The 18,290-nt window shown below is 49.3% G+C and overlaps 1 protein-coding gene across 1 annotated transcript in view; it reads left to right on the forward strand.

Annotated features, from left to right (window-relative positions):
* AK5 (adenylate kinase 5) overlaps positions 1-18,290 on the forward strand; it is a 164,973-nt gene that overhangs the window by 106,115 nt on the left and 40,568 nt on the right. Inside the window, exons 9-10 of the mRNA XM_075832866.1 lie at positions 7,382-7,424; positions 16,263-16,298. Coding sequence (XP_075688981.1) covers positions 7,382-7,424; positions 16,263-16,298 — 79 coding nt within the window. The remainder of the gene's footprint in view (positions 1-7,381; positions 7,425-16,262; positions 16,299-18,290) is intronic.

An 18,290-nucleotide genomic window follows, 5' to 3' on the forward strand; every position in this document is an offset into this window, starting at 1 on the left:
TTAGAATATGACGAGAATTAGCTGCCTTGCTTTGGAATTGTCATGCAGAAATTAGCAGTTTAGCAAGTGGCACTGTACCTTGGCACCCACCTCTGCTCGAAGTTGATTGTGCAGAAATACAATACTCAATGTGCTGTTATACATGGTGGACTCTATGGTGCTGCGGGCAGAGAGGACATATTGGTATCTTTGTTGACCAGTGTTGTATTAATATTATCACTGAGGAGTTCAGGGCTCAGTAGCACTGGATGAACTTTGGCTATCAGTGCTTTCTTAGAGTCACTACACAGGAATCTCACTCAGCCAACCAGAGCCCTACTCTGTACTGATGAGGAGCAACAACCCCGAAATAGAGCTGTCTACAAATGGGAGTCTCTGGTTTGGATAATAACCTGAGTCTCGTTTTAAGGCTTTATAAAGGATTGGACTTACAGGGTAGTCACCTGTAGGTGGCACTTCCTCCTGCTGGAGGAGAGCTTTTTTGCATACTTTTCCCAGAAAGCATTGCCCTAAAGACTCTCTACCAGCTGTATCTTCGCATCGTGAATCAGTACTTTCTGAGAGCATCCTAATGCTCAAAACAAAACACTCACCTATAAAGTTTTCATTCACTAACAGCAAGTAGAGAACTTACCTGGCAGGGGAGATACCGTGATCACTAAGGTGAGATTGGGACTTTCTTGCCAGGTTCTTGCTCTCCGGTCTTTGGTTTAGACCATGTGTAGTAGGGTCCTAATCTGAGGTTAGTAATCATCTCTGCCGGTGGGTTGGTCGCCATCATAGAGGGATGACAGAACACCAAGGAGAGGGGCAGAGAACCACGTGGTTGAGGCTATCGGTCGGGTAGCTGGAAAGTCCGAGTTGCTAATTGCCCCAGGAGTGGTGACCCTGGGGTGCCTGAACTCACTGGGGGATAGAGACTCACTGAGTGATCGCACATTTGCACGCACTTGTCTTTCACGCTATTTGAGCACACACCTTTATTTTCCCGGCCTTCTGGCTGGGAAATGAGGAATTTTTATATCTGGCGAATGTCCAGGCTGTATCACAGCGCACATTCACTTATTTAATTTTGTTTTTTCACTGTGTGTTTGTCACGTGTGTCACAGGATTTTTGGATGCGGTGCCCTTTTGGGACCCTTCCAAGGTCTATGGGGAAAATATGTGGCCTTCTGCTTCCTTTTTCCCCGGAGGCCCGGCCTCCCTTCTTCGGAGGGGAGGCGCAACCAGATACAGGCTCCAAGGTGGACACTGGGGTTGCAGCCCAGGTAGAAGCCTTGGAGTGTTGTTGGGTCCCCCTTAGCTTCGGCAAGGGGGGATCATTGATCCTCAATCCTCTTGGCCTATGGTTTGGAGGGTCGGGGAATGGTTATGCGGGGCCTCTCTCCTTTTGGAGCTGGGCTGCGATAGGCCGCATCCTTTGTGCACTTATTTGTGTGGCACCTCTGCACTTTTTTTGCACTTTGGGTGACAGAAACCACGACTCAAATTTTCTATAAAAGAAAGAACTTACCTGGCAGGGGAGATACCGTGATCACTAAGGTGAGATTGGGACTTTCTTGCCAGGTTCTTGCTCCTCAGTCTTTGGTTTAGACCATGTGTAGTAGGGTTCTAATTTGAGGTTAGTAATCATCTCAACCGGTGGGTTGGTCGCCATCGTATAGGGATGACAGAACATCAAGGGGGGGGTTGAGAACCACATGGTTGATGCTACCGGTCGGGTAGCTGGAAGGTCCGAGTTGCTAAGTGCCCCAGGAGTGGTGACCCTGGGGTGCCCGAACTCACTGGGGGTGGAATCCCACTGAGTGATGGCACATTTGCACGCACTTGTCTTTCACGCTATTTGAGCACACACCTTTATTTTCCCGGCCTTCTGGCTGAGAAATGAGGATTTTTTTTTATATCTGGCGAATGTCCAGGCTGTATCACAGCGCACATTCACTTATTTAATTTGTTTTTTCACTGTGTGTTTGTCACGTGTGTCACAGGATTTTTGGATGCGGTACCCTTTTGGGACCCTTCCAAGGTCTAGGGGGAGGGTGTGTGTCCTTCTGGTTCCCTTTTCCCCTGCGGCCTGGCCTCCTTTCTTCGGAGGGGAGGTGCAGGCTCCGGGGTGGACGCTGGGGTGGAGGCCTTGGAGTGTTGTTGGGTCCCCCTTGGCTTCGGCAAGGGGGGATCATTGATCCTCAATCCTCTTGGCCTATGGTTTGGAGGGTCGGGGAATGGTTATGCGGGGCCTCTCTCCTTTAGGAGTAGGACTGCGATAGACCACATCCTTTGTGCACTTTTTTGTTTGGCACCTCTGCACTTTTTTTGCACTTTGGGTGACAGAAAGCACGACTCGGACTTTAAAAAACTTGTGTATTACAAAGTTGCCTATCTTTTCCTTATACAATGATTGAGCCTGGCTTACATAAACCACAACCATACATAAAAGAAAACTTGAATTAAATAGTCATGAAGACAACCCCTGTTCATATGCCCTATTGGGGCATATGGACGCCATAGAGAGGGCCCCCCCCCCCCATTCGGGACAGACCTCTATAAACCAGTCCATTCTGGCGGACTTGTGCGTCACATGGATGTCCATTTATCTAAAGGTTTACTGTGTAACACTACATTACCTGGCTTCCTCGGGCAAAAATCAGCGACACCAATACAGAAAGGCGTCGTCTCTGATAAGACAGACCCTTTTATTTTCTGGATGATTGGGATTTCTGATTGTCCAGGAAATAAGATTTTGCTTTACATAACTGCGTACTAGACAAAGTCAAGCTGCTCAGTGCTGCATTATACAGCATTTATGTTGAAGGTTACATTTTTTCACATGTGTTCCAGCTCTTTCTGAGAAATGTACGAATTTTCTACCAGATGGTGAATATATTTTAGGGATGATTTGGGAATGGAGCCATAAAATCTCTTAGCATTTTATTACAATATCCCAAAATGGATTGATTGCTAACCGCTGCCAAGAGACGAAGCAGATAATCAGGATTAGTCTGGTGACATTTGTGCAGTTCCTTTGTCACATCTAGTGGGAATCAGTCAATCCTGTTGTCAGCAAATACTGTCTGTGTTCTGGAGACAGAGCATCTAACTCGTATCGCTGAACTTTTATTTAAAGGGGAAATCCAGTCAAAATGATCTGCTCTACCATAGATACAATTGAGGTCACATTGGTGACGTCTGGGATCCCGGATCATCACTGATTTCCAGAATTAAAGGGCTCTACAGTGAGATCATCCCCTTTCGCACTGCTCAGAGAGATTTCTATTAGTGCAAATATGACACATCATTAAATTCTATGGCAGTCTGTTTGTGTTAGATTTCTAGCAACAGAAGTCTCTGAATAGTGCCAAAGAGAGTTAAAGGGAAGGTGTCATGAAAATATATATATTTTTTTATAATATTGCTTTTAGTATGATATTAAAATAATTTTTATTTATTTGTGTTCTACTTTTTACTTTTTTCTTACTTTTACTTCTCTATGGGGGCTGCCATTTTTTTTTCATCTCTGTATGTGTCGATTAACGACACATACAGAGATGGAATACGGCACATACAACACCAAAGAGAATGCGAACGGGAGCTGTTCCTTTCACTGCAACGTACGCCGTCTGTGTGGGAACGGCGCATGTGCCGCTCCCACACAGACCAAAAGGAAGGTCTTTGGCAGAGCGAAATCCGGCGCCATTTTCATGTGGACCGGAAGCCGCGGCCGGACAGTAAGATGACGACTTCCAGCCGCGGCTTCCGTCCATATGTTCAAGGAAGCGAAGGCGCAAGGCAGAGGAGCGGAGGCGGCAGCGGCGGCAGGAGCAGGTAAGTTATGTTTGTGTATGTCATATGTGTATTATGTTCGTGTATGTTCGTGTATACTGTCTGATTACCACTGTATCTAATCCTCTTACACTGTGCATTCGCTCAGAAAATGACGCCACACAGTGTAGGAGGTTTGACGATTCAAACCCCCTCCTTCTCCTGCCATTAGCCAGAATAAGGGAGGGGGGATTGTGTGAGGACACTAGAGCGAGTGTGTCTACCCCAAATTTGCAGCATAAAGCAATGAGGTTGCTTTACCCCATTGACCATGCTGCAATTTTGGGAACTGCTCCCTCTAGTGCCCAGCACATGGAAATGTTATAAATTAGAATCTAATTTATAATATTTCCTAACTTGTAAAAAAATTACAAAAATGTAAACAATATGTAATCACTTAAATAATAAATGTTTAACTAAAACAAAAAAAATAATTTCTAGCGACACATTCCCTTTAAAGGGGTTTTCCCATCAGAGACATTTAATGACGTATTCACAGGATATGCATAAATGTCAGATAGATATAACATTCATTATAAAATAGATATTGTTTAATCTTAGAGAAAAACTTCAAATTGAAAGTGAGAATAATTGCATATTAATTGTGACTATAATGGTAATAATATAGGGAACCCTCTAAATAGACGGACCCTTCACCAATGTTCCCTATAAGGTGCGCGGCTGCACACCTTCCACGGCCCACCCGCTCACTGAACTTTAAAGCCCGCGCACTGTCAGTGCGGTGGGCGGAAGTTTCTCGATCTCCTCCCTTACTCACCTTCACGGAGCGGCCACCCAATGAGAACTCCTGGAAGGTGAGAGAGGGAGGAGATAGCCCAGAGTATCAGAGACGGCTTGCAGGCCGGCCGCTGACAAGTGAGGTCGGTGCTGGGTGTGGACCAATCCAGTCACCTGACATGAGGTCAGGTGACTGAACTGGTCCAGTCCTGTGCCGTCACCGACCCCAGACAAAAGTGATCCGATCTTCGGCACGTGACCACCTCCTCCTCCTCCTGACGGTGAGTGGTTTCAGGCAGAGCGGAGAGTTGTAGTGTTGGGCTACCGCTCTCCGTTCTGTTTGCACTAAGTACAAGGGAAGGGGGGAGGCTGTGCGGCGCTACTTACAAGAGAATGGGGGGCGCTATCTAGAAGGGGGGTGCTATCTACAAGGGGGCCAGTGTGGCTATCTACAAAGGGGGCTGTGTGTAGCTATCTACAAGGGGGGGCTGTGTGGTGATCTACAAGGGGGCTGTGTGTAGCTATCTACAAGGGGGGGGGGTGTGTGTGGTGATCTACAAGGGGGGCTGTGTGTGGCTATCTGCAAGGGGCGGCTGTGTGTGGCTATCTACAAGGGGGCTGTGTGGCTATCTACAAAGGGGCTGTGTGGCTATCTACAAGGGGGCTGTGTGGCTATCTACAAGGAGGGCTGTGTGGCTATCTACAAGGGGGGCCTCTGTGTGGCTATCTACAAGGGGGGCTGTGTGTAGCTATCTACAAGGGGGGGCTGTGTGTGGCGATCTACAAGGGGGGCTGTGTGTGGCTATCTACAAGGGGGGCTGTGTGTGGCTATCTACAAGGGGGGCTGTGTTTGGCTATCTACAAGGGGGGCTGTGTGTGGCTATCTACAAGGGCGGGCTATGTGTGGCTATCTACAAGGGGGGGCTGTGTGACAGTATATACAAGGTGGCTGTGTGGCACTATATACAAGGGGGGGGTCTGTGTGGCAGTCTATACAAGGGGGGGTCTGTGTGGCAGTATATATACAGTATATATACAGTATGGGGGGCTATCTACAAGGGGGGCTGTGTGTGGCGATCTACAAGGGGGCTGTGTGTAGCTATCTACAAGGGGGGGCTGTGTGTGGCGATCTACAAGGGGGGCTGTGTGTGGCTATCTACAAGGGGGCTGTGTGGCTATCTACAAAGGGGCTGTGTGGCTATCTACAAGGGGGCTGTGTGGCTATCTACAAGGGGGCTGTGTGGCTATCTACAAGGAGGGCTGTGTGGCTATCTACAAGGGGGGCCTCTGTGTGGCTATCTACAAGGGGGGCTGTGTGTAGCTATCTACAAGGGGGGGCTGTGTGTGGCGATCTACAAGGGGGGGCTGTGTGTGGCTATCTACAAGGGGGGGCTATGTGTGGCTATCTACAAGGGGGGCTGTGTGTGGCTATCTACAAGGGGGGGCTATGTGTGGCTATCTACAAGGGGGGCTGTGTGTGGCTATCTACAAGGGGGGCTGTGTGTGGCTATCTACAAGGGGGGCTGTGTGTGGCTATCTACAAGGGGGGCTGTGTGTGGCTATCTACAAGGGCGGGCTATGTGTGGCTATCTACAAGGGGGGGCTGTGTGACAGTATATACAAGGGGGCTGTGTGGCACTATATACAAGGGGGGGTCTGTGCGGCAGTCTATACAAGGGGGGGTCTGTGTGGCAATATATATACAGTATGGGGGGCTATCTACAAGGGGGGCTGTGTGTGGCGATCTACAAGGGGGCTGTATGTAGCTATCTACAAGGGGGGGGCTGTGTGTGGCGATCTACAAGGGGGGCTGTGTGTGGCTATCTACAAGGGCGGGCTATGTGTGGCTATCTACAATGGGGGGGGGCTGTGTGGCAATATATACAAGGGGGCTGTGTGGCACTATATGCAAGGGGGGGGTCTGTGTGGCAGTCTATACAAGGGGGGGGTCTGTGTGGCAGTATATATACAGTATGAACATGGGGTAGTATCTACATGGGGCTGTGTGGCTATCTACAAGGGGGGCTGTGTGTGGCTATCTACAAGGGGGGCTGTGTGTGGCTATCTACAAGGGCGGGCTATGTGTGGCTATCTACAAGGGGGGGCTGTGTGGCAGTATATACAAGGGGGCTGTGTGGCAATATATGGAAGAGGGGGGTCTGTGTGGCAGTCTATACAAGGGGGGGTCTGTGTGGCAGTATATATACAGTATGAACATGGGGTAGTATCTACATGGGGCTGTGTGGCGCTATCTACTGGGGGGTCTGTGTGGCGCTATCTACTCTGGGGTCTGTATGGCGCTATCTACTGGGGGGTCTGTGTGGCGCTATCTACAGGGGGTCTGTGTGGCGCTATCTATAGGGACAGTGGTGTAATGAGAGATTCTTTCATTGATGCATATAATTGGTGTTTATAACTGAAAAAAAAAGTCATTAAACCTAATTTAACATAAGTTTTCTTATTCTCTTATGTAGTATGATATATTAGCGTTTACTGGGGGTATTACTTTTGGTCATCAGATCGCCCACCATTGATGGAGACTCGCCCTGCTCCCTAACTGCCCCGCTCAGGAGCTGCCAAGACTTAGAGGGAACATCGCCCTTCACTATAAGTGATATCATTGTATCTAATCCCCCATATCTCCTTGTGTCACTTTCTATTCAGATTTTGGATTTGCTCAAAAAATCTTTTGACTTATTGTATCCGCTTGTATTCAAAATTGAATTTCCTCGTGTTATAAATCTGTGTATCATTGTGCCCAGGATTGTGGCTGATGGGAGGAATTTCAATTTTAAAATGTCTTTTTTTAATTTATGCTTCTCAGAATGAGGATATTGCACATAGTTTCGGAGATGATTATCTAAGAGGTAAGTTTGAAGCAAAAATGTATGTCTTTGGTACTTTAGCTGCATCAAATCAATTAGGAGATTTCAAATAGATTACAAACGCCTGCATAGTATTAAAAAAAATAATATGGTGTTATAACGTAAATGTGCAAAGCTTAAAGAGAACCTTTCACCTCCCCATACATGTGCATCTGAGTGACGCATGTAATGGGGAGGGCTGCACAAACTCTTGGGCACTTTACATTTTTTTTCTACCTCCCTCCGTTATTTAGATATCGGTGCCATTATATTTGGCGCCCGATATTTAAATAATCCCCTGAACAGTCAAGGGGGCGTGTACTGTCAAGTGGGCGTGTTACTATGGCTCTGACACTGTCCAATCAGATATGGACAGTGTTACAGCAAAAGCAAGGAGAGAGAGTGTGTGCGCGCGGGCACACGCTCTCTCACTCTTCAGCTTTGAAGATCAGTCTTCTGCCGAACTGGCAAGGGGGCGTGTCTCTGCTACGGACAGTGTAAAGAGCTGTGGAGAGGCGAGCGCGCATGCGCGCTCATCTCTTCAGCTCTTGTGAGAGATCAGTCTTGTACTTTGTCTGCCGAACTGGCAACGGGGCGTGCGTCACTGCTACGGACAGTGTTAAAAGAGCTGGGGAGTGCTTACTCTGTCCGTAGCAGAGACACGCCCCCTTGCAAGTTCGGCAGAAGACTGATCTTCAAAGCGCGCACACTCTCTCTTCGCTTCTGATGTAACACTGTCCATATCTGATTGGACAGTGTCACAGACATAGTAACACGCCTCCTTGACAGTACACGCCCCGTTGACTGTTCAGGGGGTTATCTAAATATCGGGCGCCAAATATAACAGAACCGATATCTAAATAACGGAGGGAGGTGGAAAAAAAATGTAAAGTGCCCCAGGGTTTGTGCAGCCCTCCCCATGACCTGCCTAAGTAGAGTCGTGTGTTAGTGCACCTTCCCTTATCCCTACCAATCCCTTCACCCCCACCTTTAGGAAAAAAACACGTGACACCGAGGTTGGATGTGAAATGGCCACAGCAGCCGTTTTATTAATTTCACAGTTTTAAAACCAAATTAAATCCGAAACATTCGGATAACTAATTAGGAATCCACCAGAGAATTCCTCCTAATAATTCACATGACCCAACATGGGTCAGAATCATAAATAACAATTTAACGTTAACATTAGACCGAGCAGGGGCAGTCCTTGAAGCCATTTTAGATATTCCTTTTTTACACACCTCGAGTTAGCCATCTGCAAACCACCAATTACCTCCAGCCGTAAACCAGCTCGGAGGCACCACTGACCTCTGCAGATGGCTCCAACCACCAGAAGTCCACTTCAAGGGGATAACACCCGATGAAGCCTTCAAGTGCTATACCGACCACTAGAAGTCCACTTCAAAGGGATAACACCCGATGAAGCCTTCGAGTGATATACCTTCCACCAGAAGACCACTTCAAAGGGATAACACCCGATGAAGTCTTCAACCATGTACCTTTTTTGGGGGACGCATACCCCCGATGCGACCCCCCCACCAATTTTGTACTGACTGGCCTCAAGGACTCCCCCCGCCACAGCGAAACAGGCCTTGACCACCTTAAGCCTGTGAGTTCCGCCACACCACCACCGCCCTTTCAATTCCTTCTGCTATTGCCAAGCTCCACAGATCAATCCCAACCTCGGTCAAATGAACCCCATCGCTCCTCCAGTAGTTCCCCACTCCTGACTCCAAGTCCCTGTGCCGAACACAAATGCCCCCGTTTTTGGCTACAAATCGGGACACCGCGCGATTAACCTTAATGCGAGCCTTATTGACTCTTTCCACTGACCTAGCCAGCCGCCAATGTTTTCTTGGGACAATGTCCGACCACACAATTACCAACCTGGGATAAGAAACCCACAAACACAACATATCGTGTTTAATATCCCGCACCAACTCACGAAAAGGGCGGACACCCAAATCGTTCCCACCCACGTGCAAGACCAAGATCTCCGGGACCCTATCAAGCCGGGCATATGTCTGGAATTCCGCTAACACCCTACTCCACGACATACCTCTAAATCCCAGCCAATGCAAAACCGCATCCTGTCGCGGAATGCGCAACTGGCGACCGTCCGGGCGGACGTCCGCCCTCAAAGCCCCCCAATGCACGTAAGAGTGGCCCAGCAACCACACCAAACACGGAGGCGGATCTGAAACGGAAAAGCAAGTTAAATACCACCACACAAAACATTCTTATAAGTGCAAACGGCAAAACTCATAACAGATGGGGGCGGACATAAGACCTAAATCTGTTGGACTCCCAACGACCGATGCGCCGCACCCCCTCATCATCCAACCCCCAGCGCCCTGCTTCCGTTGCTGCGCCAATCCTGAAGGAATGAGATGAGTACGCGTCCGCCGCAACACCGACCGCCGCCAAGCATTTTTTGAATACAGCTCTAAATTGAAATCTAGACAAAAATAACCCGTCCTCGTGACATAGCAATGGCAACTCCGGAGACCCCACTTGTGGCTTAAAACCCTGCCTGCACGCCACCGGGCACATAGCCGAACCCGGGAGAGCGAACAACACTATCAGCTTCCCCTTTCCTAATTGGTCAGTCTTTGACCGACGCAACCATACCTCCAACCGATCTGTATATAGGCTCACGTCTCTCAGTCTCAACCCCCCAGCTTGCTTGGTACTCGGCGAAACCAACTCGCCGATTCTAAATGCCCCAAAGAACGCCAAAGAAAAAGCTAACCGAAACAACCTCATCTCGGCCGAAGAACGACAGACCGATGCTAATGATCCGCCCAAAGAGCTCAGCAGAGAAAACGACACAGGCCTTCTACGATCCGCCTCGACCCTACCTCGGCGCAAACCCTTCAAAGCCTGCCCCACTAAGAATTCCTTAGACACATCCCTAAAGCCCCGTAACTTGAAACCAAACGCCACCGCCGACATGAAACGGTTAACCTTTGCCAATGAAAACCCCGCCTCCCAGGCGTCCCCTAACCAGTACAAAAGTGCCACCAACCTGTCTCTATCCGTGTTGACATCACCCAACTCTCTTACCCACTCCTCCCACTGCCTCCAGCAAGCAGAATAAGCACTCCACGTTGAGCGCGCCAAAGACCTTTTCACCAATCGTTCTACGGGACCGAGACCAGATCCCAAAGATGTTCCGGGCAGACCAAACCGAGACGTTCCGCTCCCGGTGCCAATTGCCGAAACCGGTCCCACTGCGAGCGAGAAAGAGCATCAGCGATACAATTCCGTACCCCCGGCACGTGCACCGCCACCACCCACGCGTTCAATGACAAGCACACCAACACTAAATGTCGCAACAACTGAATTACCGGAGGAGAGGACGCCGTGATGTTGTTAATGGCCAGCACCACCCCCATGTTGTCGCAGTAAAAACGAACCTTCTTATCCCTGAGCCTGTCCCCCCAGATGGTCGCCGCAACCACGATGGGGAACAGCTCGAGCAGGGCCAGATTCCGCGTGAGTCCACTGGACACCCAGCTAGCCGGCCATTGACCCGCGCACCACGGACCCCCCCCATAAGCTCCAAAACCGCCCGCTCCAGCTGCATCCGTAAAAATATTCAAATCACTCGTATCCTGCGCTGGAGCCATCCATAGCGACCGACCGTTATACTGGCCCAAGAAGTCATCCCATACCTGCAAATCAGCCCGATGCTCCTCCTTGAGCCGTACGAAGTGATGTGCCGCACGCACTCCCGCCGTAGCCGCCGCCAACCGTCTACCGAACACCCTCCCCATTGGCATAATCCGGCAGGCGAAATTCAACTTCCCCAGCAACGACTGAATCTCCCGCAGCGTAATTTTCTTTAACTTGCAAGCCCGACGTACCTCCTGACTCAAAGCCCCCAACTTATCCATCGGAAGACGACACTCCATAGCCACCGAATCTATCTCAATTCCCAAAAAACAAATCGTCGTTACCGGGCCCTCAGTCTTTTCTGGCGCCAAAGGGATCCCAAAATCCCTCGCAACCTTCTGCAGTGCGTGAAGCAGATTACCGCAAACGGGCAAACCCCCCGGGCCGACGCACAAGAAATCGTCTAAGTAATGTATCAACGAATCGACCCCGGCTACACCCTTCGTCACCCACTCCACGAAGCTACTAAAAGCCTCGAAGTACGCGCAAGAAAGGGAACACCCCATCGGAAGGCACCGATCCACGTAAAAAGCCCCATTCCAAAAACAACCCAACAGCCGTTGGCTTTCTGGATGAACTGGCAACAACCTGAACGCCGCCTCGATGTCGGTTTTTGCGAGCAGCGCGCCTGGACCCGCAGCACGAACTAACCCCACCGCTTTATCGAATGAGGTATACACTACGGAGCACAACTCATGATCAATCCCGTCATTTACCGACAAACCCTTGGGAAACGATAAGTGCTGAATCAACCGGAATTTTTTGGGGCTCGCGCTTTGGAACAATACCCAATGGGGACACGACTAAATCCTTTATTGGCGGATCAATAAAAGGCCCCGCCATGCGGCCTAACGAAACTTCTTTAAACAACTTTTTTGACACGACCTCAGCATGCAAGTAGGCCGATTTAAGGTTCCTCCGCGTAACCGGGACCTCATAAGGAGGCGGAGGAATAATAAAACCAACACTAAACCCTTCGTAAAGCAACTTCGCCGCAGCCCTATCCGGATACTCATTTAGATAGGGGGCCATCCTTTCCACCCTCACCGGTGACAACCCCTTGACCAGCCGAGGAGGACTGGTTCCCTGACCTCTTTTTTCGCATACATTTTGCCGCCCCATGGGATGCACCATTACACTCCGAACACACGTGCTTGAACTTGCACGTGGCCCCAAACTTACACTGGCCATCGTTGAATTGCCAGCAGAATCCCAACTTTGCCCCACCGCCCTGTCCGACCTGACTGGACTGGCCCCCTTGGCCAACGCTCCCGGGAAAGGGCTGCCTAACCGGAGCCGTGACCCTTAACCAGAGAGCAATATCCTTCTGGTCCCACTGAATCGCCGGCCGAACCGCTTTTCGCTGACGGAATTGCTCATCGTATCTGAGCCAAGCCTGCCCCCCGTACACCCGATGAGCCTCCCCAATGGCGTCAAAATAACAAAACAACGCCGAACAATTTTCCGGCGCCTTTTCTCCTATTACACTGGCTAAGATGGCGAACGCCTGCGACCAATTAACGAACGTCTGCGGGATAAGCCTATACCGCCGACGCTCCTCCTCGTCCTTCTTGCTCTCATCCCGCTTGCTCCTATCCAAATTGAATTTAGCAAGCGGCAGAAGAGAAAAAATCTCAACGTATTCGTCCTTCCAAATACGCTCACGCACCTCCTGCTTTAAGTGCGCCCCCAACGGACCTTCAAAGCAAACATACACCTCCCCGCGAGCACGATCATCAATACGCACCCGATCGCCGTCTTTTTGGGCCTCGGTCTGTACCGACACCGCGACCGCCTCCGTAGCCGCCATTACGGGACGCGCCTGTAACAGTCCCACTTCCCTGGGGCCTTCCCAAACTACCGCCGGGGACACCTCCGTAACTACTGGCGCCGCCGCCCTATCTAGACGCCCGACCAGCTCCCGCAAGCAACCCACCAAGTCCGCTAGACCCGCGCCATCGCGCCCGCCCGCGCCACTACCGGCCACCGATGCGACGCTAGCAGCCCCCCTGCCGACACCCGACATAAAAATCGCTGGATACGACAAAGATGGAGTTATGCACTCACCGGGCTGCACAGGCGCTGTGTTCCCGTCAGCCGGACCATCCTGCCCTCGCCGATACACGTCTATTTCACCGTCTTCCAGCTCCTCTCTCGCCGACGACTGGCCATCCCACCGACATCTCCGAACCGGGGATGATGACGCGCTGGCAGATGGGCCGGCAACCTGCCGCCCGACCGCTGGGATCCAAACTTCCGACCGGACCTGTTGCCTCGACGTCGCTGCAGGTCTAGGCGTCCGTCTCGACGATCCTGATGAAGCCTGCCCCCTGGCCGGAGCATCACCAGGCGGGGCGGCCGTAACCAGTCTTCCCGATCTTGCATCTGATGGGGGGGGGGTGACAGGGAGCCCGGCCTGCGACTCCCTGAGAACCGCCGGACCCCGTCGCGGCCTGGGATTCCTGCCAGGACGCAGGGCCTGGGAAGGGACGGTCCTCCCAGCTGCCTGGCCTGCAGCGTCCATATTAGGGCTCCCCCTGCGACGCCGTGTCCGCGGGACCACCTCAGGGCTGAGGCGTTCTGGAGGTCGGGACCGCCGGGAGCGACGGGCAGACCCGGCCTGAGTCGCCGTCACCCCCGGCGACGCTCTCTGCCTCCTCTGAGCAGGAGCGGGTGTTGTAGACTCCCCCCCCGCCGCCATATTACTGCCAGGAAGGGGGCCGGGGGAGGGGAGCCTGTCCCCCACTGCAACAGACCTCATATGCCGTGCCTGACGTGGCGAATCGGCGTCGGGGATCATTGTAAGTGCAGCCACGGTCTCCTCCAACCAACCGGGACCGTGGTGCACAGCAGCGGCACGCAGCCGCGCAAGAATCTCAGCCTCAGACATGCAGTACAGAGCGGGGCAACGGGAGCTTACTTGTGTGAGTGTTACTTCTCCCGCTGCTTCCGGCTCACTGCCGAAAAACAGCGGGAAGCTCCGTAACGGCCCCCTAACTCCTCCCTGTCCCTCCTCCACCTCTAACTTTCCCTACGAAGTTAACCCTTTCCCTCCTAGGGCTGTCATGGAGGCTTCCCTCCTAAGCCCTGCAGGCTGCGTCCAGCCTCGTCTTTACATGCGGCACTCAGCTGCACATGTATGGGGAGGTGAAAGGTTCTCTTTAAGGCGATTTTCTCCATATAGCTGTATATTTATACATCAGACTTAACCGTAAGAGTCAAGTAATATTTGTATTAGTATAACAGTATCTATTATTACAGAATGTGTGAAATTGGCATTGAATTATACATAAAGTATTGATTCATTTATTATACGTATTTGATGTACAGGTGGAGAACAATTGATTGTACCAAAGAATAGAATCTACACATTTGTGTGAACTTCTGAGCTTGGTTCCTCTTAGATGTAAATAGTTTGTCTGCATTATGATTCACCACCGCTGCACTAAATTCTTCTCAGTCTATCATAATTTTTATTATTAGTAAGCAGGTTTTTTTGGATGGAAGTAAATTTTTCTTTTCCCCCCACAAATGGGACCAGGTTCAAAGGGAAGAGGGAGTTGTACATGAAAATGTTATACCTTGGGCCCGCCGGAGAAAATTATTCTAAAACATACTATTATGACATTATCACAATATAACAGCCAAAGGATACAAAGCAAACTCTATTGTGGTTAGGCTTCGTTCACATCTATGCTAGGGCTCCGTCCGTCCTGATGTTCCATTGCAGTTTCCGTCGGAGCGGAGCCCTGACACAAACGGAAACCATAGGTTTCCATTTCCATCACCATTGATTTCAATGGTGACGGATCCGGTGCCAATGGTTTCCGTTTGTCTCAGTTGTGCAAGGGTTCTGTTGTTTTGACGGAATCAATAGCGTAGTCGACCTATGGTTTCCGTTTGTGTCTGTCAGGGCTCCGTTCTGACGGAAAGCTCAGACGGAACGGAGCCCTGACACAGATATGAACGAAGCCTTAATCACAATACACCATTGCCTAGAAATAAATGCAAACACTGTTGTGACATAATCAAAGTCCAACACAATGAAGGTTTAAAGACAAACACTATTGTGACCTCATCAAAATAGAACGCAGCCAGTGAATAAAGACAAATACTTCTGTGATGTCACTTTGGTGACTTCACAGTGCAACTCAGACAAGGTTTAAAGACAAACACTATTGTAACATCATCAGAATAAAATAAAGACACTATTGTGACATCATCACAATGGAGCTTGACCAGGGTGTAATATCGAATACTACTGTGATGTCACTACAATAAAACACAAACAAAGAATACAGAGAAACACTTTTGTGAGATCATCACAATATAACAGCCAATAAATAATGGCAAACTAGCCTATGTACACCTTTGAAATCTTTGTTTGTTTGCTTGTTTTTTAAATAAAAATGTCTATCAGTGTGATTGGTGCAACTTTCAAAATATTTTTACTTTTTGAGATGCAGCTGCTTTGTATACTGTCTACAGAGCAGCTGTATCTAGTGCTGAAACCTGTATCTGTTAGGTCAGCGGGACTGAGGGGCTCAGTGACAGCAGGTCCTAAGTGACTGACAGGCAGGATCGAGCTGCTATCGATCTCATGTAAGTTCATAACTTAGATGTGATGGATTACAGGTGCAGGACCCGCTGTCACTGAATCCGTCAGTCACTAGTGACATCATTACCCAAAACAATGGAACAATATTGTGACATAATCGTAATAGAAAACATCCAATGAAAAAGATAGAAAACTACTGTGACATCATTACATTATATCACAACCTAGGAACAAGGACAACATGATTGTGACATCATCACAATATAACACAGCTTCTAAAGAAAGACACAGTCTATTGTGATGCCCAACATCAGACTGCACTACCTTTCGCCTAACAGAGGAAATGATTCTGAGGGCGCACCCTCCATCTATATATAACATGTGTACATCCACTTATTATTGCATTGCCACCTTTCATTTTATAATTGGGGCCCTGTTATATTAGGGGCCAATTATTGTACCAGAACTTGGACCCACTGGAGGATCCCCTGGTACTCTGGTGGGCCAGTCCAACCCTATTTTATAGCTTTCTGCACCTTCTGCTGTGTGTGTGAGTCCGTTCTATGTGCTGTTTTTGATACATAACAATGTGTATTTCTTTACAGAAGAACTGAAGAAGACAAAAGTCATATTCGTGTTAGGTGAGTTTTATTGTTTTCCGAATTCATTTTTTTTGGGTATACTTTTAATTTCTGTCAAAAGCAACACTGTGAAAAAAACATAAGGGAAATTATGCTTTCAGGAGTCCTAGCCAAGGAGGAGAACCCAGTCATGAGTAGGTCCCTTTTTTTTCTTACATTGGTAGAGCCAGGGAAAACATGTCATTAGTGACCACCAAAATAATGGACTGCACCTTTTTCAATGCACCCCCTGTAAGCTGTCTCTATAACCACACTGGTGTATCCGTCAATGTGGAAGCTGAGCTGTGTGTATAGAGGGAGACACTGACACGACACTGACCGCCTTGAATTCTGACGTACATCCAGTAAACCAGAGGACTTTGATCACTTCACTATTGCCAATGTTCCAGCCATACATTTTACCGGGTAAGAGTAGTAGGTATTTTCTTTGGCTCCATTCACAATGTATGCGCTCTACACTTAGCATGTGCGCCAGTAAAGCTTCCAAAGTAAATGCAAAACGTGTTCATGGGGGCCAATTAGTTTAACGGACACCAAAAAAGTGTCCTTTTGGCATCCGCCTGGCCGGTATACGTCATTATACCACAAAAAAAAAGGAATATGGAATAGCTTTTCCATCCACTGGAATCCAGTACAAAAAACGTGTACCGGTTTTTGTTTTTACATAGAAGCCTATGGGTGACAGATGCCACTGTACATCACACTGATAAATTGTATCATACCATGCCTAGATAGTGCCATGGAGTACCCAGGTAAATAGTACCATACAGTAGATAGTGCCACAGAGAACCCAGATAAATTGTGCCGTACACCGCCCAGATAGTGTCACACTATACATTGATAGTGCCACATAATCCACACTAAATACAGCATCCCATACACAGAGTGTACAAGACTAAGATGGTGCTATACAATGCCCAATTCCCTGTGACAGGGCTAGTCCATTTGTCCACCTCTGGGACCCGCACCTATCTCTAGAACGGGGCCCCTTAAACCCCATTCTACCGCTCTGTGTTGTGGCTGACTCGTGTGATTCCCGACCCGACGCTGAGCTGCGCTGTTTCCGTAAGTCCCATAGAACTGAATGGTAGTTACAGAAATGGCGTAGCTCGCATGCTACGCTGCTTCCGTAACTGCTAATCACTACTTTGGGAGTTACGAAAACAGCACAGCTCAGTGAGCTACGCTGCTTCCGTAATTCATGGTCGACAGTCACACACATCAGGCACAACAGAGAGTGGTAGAACGGGGTTTAGGGGCCAGAGGTGGGACCCGTATCTATCTGACATTTATGACATATCCTGTGGATTTGTCATAAATATCTCTGATGGGAAAAGCCCTTTAAGGCTGGTTTCACACGAGCACATTACGTCCGTAATGGACGGAACGTATTTCGGCCGCAAGTCCTGGACCGACCACACTGCAGGGAGCCAGGCTTCTAGCATCATAGTTATGTACGACGCTAGGAGTCCCTGCCTCGCTGCAAGACAACTGTCACGTACTGTAATCATGTTTTCAGTACGGGACAGTAGTTCCACGGAGAGGCAGGGACTCCTAGCGTCTTACATAACTATGATGCTAGGAGCCCGGCTCCCTGCAGTGTGTTCGGTCCAGGACTTCAGGCCAAAATACGTTCCGTTCATTACGGACGTAATGTGCTCGTGTGAACCCAGCCTAAGGCCCAGTTCACACTGAGTAGATTGAGGCGGATTTTTTTTGCCTGCAAATTCCTCCATGTGAACAGGGCCTAAGGAAAATATTTAACTTGTAATAAAAGATGTGGCAGGGCAAGAATGCTGCTTTCTTCTCCATTCATGCCAGTTGTTCACTGGAACGTGGAGAACTCTGAGCCAGGTCCTCAAAGAAAACAGACATTCAGATTAAACCAAACCCATTCGGGCTGCACGAAAGAAACCCATTAGTCAGACTGGCCTAGTCATGTCATATGATGTCAAGTGTCCCCAGGGCCTTATTGTTAGGTGGCCCCGGGTT

The sequence above is a fragment of the Rhinoderma darwinii genome, chromosome 7 (genome assembly GCF_050947455.1).
Source record: "Rhinoderma darwinii isolate aRhiDar2 chromosome 7, aRhiDar2.hap1, whole genome shotgun sequence".
Lineage (NCBI taxonomy): Eukaryota > Metazoa > Chordata > Amphibia > Anura > Rhinodermatidae > Rhinoderma > Rhinoderma darwinii.